Source organism: Chaetura pelagica, unplaced genomic scaffold, assembly GCF_000747805.2.
Source record: "Chaetura pelagica isolate M959 unplaced genomic scaffold, ChaPel_1.0 scaffold555, whole genome shotgun sequence".
Lineage (NCBI taxonomy): Eukaryota > Metazoa > Chordata > Aves > Apodiformes > Apodidae > Chaetura > Chaetura pelagica.
The window spans coordinates 261395-265992 of NW_009953297.1; the positions used below are offsets into that span (position 1 = coordinate 261395).

The window sequence follows — 4598 nt, forward strand, 5'->3', positions numbered from 1 at the left end:
GAGGTTGGGATATGACCGGGAATCCCGCCCCCCCCTTTTTGCCTTAATCCCTCCCCAAAACGCGCCCCACGTCATGTCGCTTTTATTGGAAAAAAACCAACCCCAAGCTCCGCCCCGACCCAGAAAACAACCCGGGCTTGGTTGGTTTGGGGGTTTTTATAGAAAATGCCAGGTTTTTTGGGAAGGTGAGGGGGTGTCCGGAGGAACCAGCAGGACACCCCAGCTCGGGAAACCCCTCAAACCTCTTCCCATCCCCTTTTTTCCACCTCGTTGGACAAACCCAACCTCAGGGATTTGCAGATTTGGCTCCTCCTCCCATCCCAACGCGTCCAAGGTTTGGGTTTCAAACAATCCCCCCCCCCCAATGACACACAAACATAAACGCGTGGGTTGTTTCACGGGGGGGTGGGTTTTGTTCTGAACCTTCCCCCCAAAAAGAAGGTGTTTGCTGGGGAACAAGGGGACAGGGGAGGTGACACTGTCCCCTCCCGAGGGTCCCCACGGGCAAGCCCCCCCTCCAGGGTCACCCCTAGAGGGGACAGAGCCAGCAAGGCTGACACAGAGACCAAGGAATTCCAAAAAAACCCCCCCTTGGATCCAAGATTCAAACCCCTGCTCATCCCCCCAAGGTACCAGGACTTCAGGACAACATCACAAGCAACGACTGACTTGATTCCCTGCGTTAATTGCCTTTATTGGTGTTAATTCCGGCCGTTCCCAGGGAGCTGGGGGTGTCAGAGATCACTTGATTTTCCTCTCCAGGGCCAGGCTGTCGTGCAGCTTGGACACCTCGGGCTCGTAGGCCTCCATGACCAACGTCCCGTTGTTGTCGAAGAATTTGGCGATGGATTTGGTGAACTCTGCCTCCCTCTGCTGTTTGGTTTTGCCGCTGATGAACGTCAACTTCAGGGTGTACTTGTCGTCAAACCTGCGGGAGGGAGAGGGAATTCAGGACTTGGAAGCCCTTGGCTGAGCCAAGACACCAACAAGGAGCTGATGAGAAACCCTCACCTTCATGAAAAGGGCAACATAAACTCCAAACAAACCAACCACCCAGGGTGGAGGTCCCCACATGGGCAGGAAAACATGTGGATTATCAGACAATTAAAATATTGTGATACCCTTTAATGATTTAATTCCACATCCCCCCATTTAGAGAGAAGCAGAATGTGAACATTTGGGGCAGAGAAGCTCTTGCCACCTCTCCCATTTCAGATGGGATGTTGATTTTGATGGAGGAAAACAGGTTTTTAGGTATAAAGGAAAATGTTCAGGGTGATCCCAGGGAGAGACTGGGATGGAAATGGAGCAGGTGAGAGCAGTGACCCCATCACAGATCATTGTTACTTCTGAGGAATAATATTTTATGCTGAATGGGAAACATGATCCCAGGGCTGGAGCAGCTCTGGTCTAGAGACAGGCTGGGAGAGTTGGGGTGTTCAGCCTGGAGGAGAGAAGGTTCCAGGGAGACCTGAGAGCAGCTTCCAGTGCCTGAAGGGGCTCCAGGAAAGCTGGGGAGGGGCTTGGGACAAGGGCAGGGAGGGATGGGATGAGGGGGAATGGCCTTAAACTAGAGCAGGGGAGATTCAGATTGGACATTAGGAAGTTCTTTACACTGAGGGTTGTGAAGCTCTGGAACAGGTTGCCCAGAGAGGTGGTGGAGGCCCCATCCCTGGAGACATTCCAGGCCAGGCTGGACAAAGCTTTGAGCAACCTCATTGAGTTGAAGAACACAGAATCACAGGAGTTGGAATTGACCTCCCATCGAGTCCAACCCCCCTCTGCAGCAGGAACACCTGGGGCAGATCCCACAGGAACCTCCAGATGGTTCTTGAAAGTCTCCAGAGAAGGAGACTCCACCACCTCTCTGGGCAGCCTGTCCCAGGGCTCTGCCACCCTCACAGGAAAGAAGTCTTTCCTCATGTTGAAGTGGAACTTATGATGTCCCTGCTCACTGCAAGGGGGCTGGACTACATCACCTTTAAAGGTCCCTTCCAATCCAAACCATTTCATGATTGATTCTACCAATCATGAGCTGCCTGGGAAGCCTCAAAAGCTGAGGGCCAAGCAGCCCATCTTCTGCAGACCCCAACATTCCCAACCCTCCATTTTGTTGCTGATTTATAAAAAATGCAGCTTTTCCACCCCACTGTGGGTTGTGTGGCAGCTCCAGGCAGGGGAGGGCAGCCAGGAAAGCCCCTCTGGGACCACTCCAGGCTGAGGTACCGTTTGAGGCTGGAGGAGAGCTGCCAAACATCATCAGGATCCATCCCTGCTGGGTCTTTCCTGTGAGCTACCAGGAAAATGCTCTTCTCTTTGTAGGAGGTGTAGATGGTCAGGATTCCCATCATCACAAAATATGTGCAGAGAGGGTTAAGGAAAGGAAGGTGTCACAATGAGAAGTAGAAATGAGGCAGAGAAGTTCCTGGGGTGCCCTCAGACACTGACATTTAACCACCTCTTCAGGATCTTCCCAAACAGGTTCCTTGGCTGTTGCCTCGTTAGCATGAGAAATGAAAATAATTATTGGGCCTCTTTCTGACATCTTTGCTGTCACACAAAAGCATTAATCAATGCCAGGAAGTGGGAGGAGAAGAGATGACTCCCTAAACGTGTTATTCTGAAAGGGCTTTTTCCAGCCACATAAAAGGTTCATTTGTGAAACCATGAAGTAAATTTAAAAAAAATAAATAAATCACAACCATTAAGCACAGTTTTCAATTAATTTGCTAAATAATTGGAGCAGTATCTGTTGGGAAAACATGAGACCAAACAAGTCATGGGATGAATTGCTGTGTGTTCCTCCCAAGCACAGTCCCAGCCATTAATCTTAATTCTATTTGGAATTAAATCATTTTAAAGTGCTGCAAGATTCATTATCTCATGGTTTCTGCTGAGAATCAATCAGAACTGTAGCCTGGCTCTCCCTCACTGAGGTGTGTTACAGCCAGACAGGCAGGAATTTTACCATCACATGACAACTGTTTGATTCTCAGCTGATCCCCACAGCCTGGGCAGCAACATCCCCACAGGCCTAAAAATGGGAATCCAGAGAAGGGCTTTTTTGTGCTTCGTGGGGAAAATAAAAACCCTTTGGGGATCAATGAGGTGACATATGGAAAGGATATGACACAACACAAAAGGCAAGCACAGGTTTGGACTCGGGGAAGGGGTGGAGGTAATCCCAAATCAGAGCCACGATGGCAAAGAGGCAGGAGATGGTGCAGATGAGGAGGCGGCCGTCGATCAAGTGGAAATTTTCCACATATTTGTATTTTTCCAGGAGAACCTGTGGGAGAAACACACAGTTCAGATTGTCTTGTGCTTTTCAGACATTTGACAAACTGCTTCTGGGAAGGATTTCATCCTTGTGTCATAGAATCACAGAATGCTTTGGGTTGGAAGGGACCTTCAAGATCACCTAGTTCCAACCCCCTGCATGGGCAGGGACACCTCCCAGCAGCCCAGGCTGCTCCAAGCCCCATCCAACCTGCCCTTCAACACTGCCAGGGATGGGGCAGCCACAGCTTCCCTGGGCAACCTGGGCCAGGCTCTCCCCACCCTCACACCACAGAATTTCTCCCTCCCATCTCAGCTCCAGCTCCCTCTGCCAGCTGGAAACCCTTCCCCCTGCTCCCATCCCTCCCTGCCCTTGTCCCAAGCCCCTCCCCAGCTTTCCTGCAGCCCCTTCAGGCACTGGTAGGGGCCCCCAGGTCTCCCTGGAGCCTTCTCTTCTCCAGGCTGAACACCCCAACTCTCCCAGCCTGGCTCCAGAGCAGAGCTGCTCCAGCCCTTGGATCATCTCCAGGGCCTCCTCTGGACTCCCTTCAGGAGCTCCATGTCCTTTTAATGTTTGGGTTCCAGAACTAAATACAGGACTCCAGGTGGGATCTCAAAAGAGCAGAGTATTTAGTTCAAAACAGTCTTGATTTTGCATGCAAATTGAACAGAAACCTGCTGCAGGACTCATGCCTGCCTCAGACACCAGCATCATTACTGATATTCTAAGCACAAATGCTGCTTTGGCCAAGGCAAAAGCAAGAGATGCTACAAAAGCAGCCTGGCCCTTCACCATCAAACCAAAAAGAGTTGACAAGTTTTAAACCAGAGGTAGAAGTGAGAGAGTTTTCCAAGAGGGAGTCACCAGGAGTTGCAGAATGTACCTTTTTGGCAGAATCATCCAAGGAATTTTTCACCGCTGACCCGTCCCATTTGTCAATCTTTACTGGTTTGTCATCAATCTTCCACTGCAAGAGAGACCAGAGGGGGCTGAGGGCCCGGGCCAAGGCCAGGCCTTGCATCTTCAAACCTTGTCCTGTCATGAGCAGGAAGGTGAGAGGGCGAGGCAGAAAATAGCTACTTGTTTGGGAAAACCTGACCAGAGCTGGAGGGACTCCAGGACCTGTCCCATAGCTCTCTGGCACCACGAGTCACCTCAGCACCAAGGAACAGGTGATGTCATAGAATCATAGAATGGTTTGGATTGGAAGGGACCTTCAAGATCATCCAGTTCCAACCCCCCTGCATGGGCAGGAACACCTCCCAGCAGCCCAGGCTGCTCCAAGCCCCATCCAACCTGCCCTTCAACACTGCCAGGG

At 51.0% G+C, this 4598-nt stretch overlaps 2 protein-coding genes across 2 annotated transcripts in view; both read right to left on the bottom strand.

Annotated features, from left to right (window-relative positions):
• The window catches only part of NEU3 (sialidase 3 (membrane sialidase)), a 3258-nt gene extending 3183 nt beyond the window's left edge, over positions 1-75 (bottom strand). Inside the window, exon 1 of the mRNA XM_009997989.1 lies at positions 43-75. Coding sequence (XP_009996291.1) covers positions 43-75 — 33 coding nt within the window. The remainder of the gene's footprint in view (positions 1-42) is intronic.
• A 609-nt stretch (positions 76-684) lies between these two features.
• SPCS2 (signal peptidase complex subunit 2 homolog (S. cerevisiae)) lies at positions 685-4301 on the bottom strand. The gene is made up of 4 exons (XM_009997992.1): positions 4164-4301; positions 3129-3289; positions 2227-2361; positions 685-928 (listed from the first exon to the last, which is right to left on the bottom strand). The coding sequence occupies exons 1-4, from the start codon at positions 4299-4301 to the stop codon at positions 742-744; spliced, it is 621 nt and encodes a 206-aa protein (XP_009996294.1). The 3' UTR covers positions 685-741.
• Between the last annotated feature and the right edge of the window lie 297 nt (positions 4302-4598).

What these genes read in the sequence shown, in the direction of transcription:
- SPCS2 (XM_009997992.1), bottom strand. Translation starts at nt 4,301, where the DNA reads ATGCAAGGCCTGGCCTTGGCCCGGGCCCTCAGCCCCCTCTGGTCTCTC. An exon ending in CTTGCCTTTTGTGTTGTGTC is followed by an intron (nt 2,362 to 3,128) that starts ATATCCTTTCCA and finishes CCCTCTCTGCAC; the next exon opens with ATATTTTGTGATGATGGGAA. An exon ending in CTCTCCTCCAGCCTCAAACG is followed by an intron (nt 929 to 2,226) that starts GTACCTCAGCCT and finishes TCCCTCCCGCAG; the next exon opens with GTTTGACGACAAGTACACCC.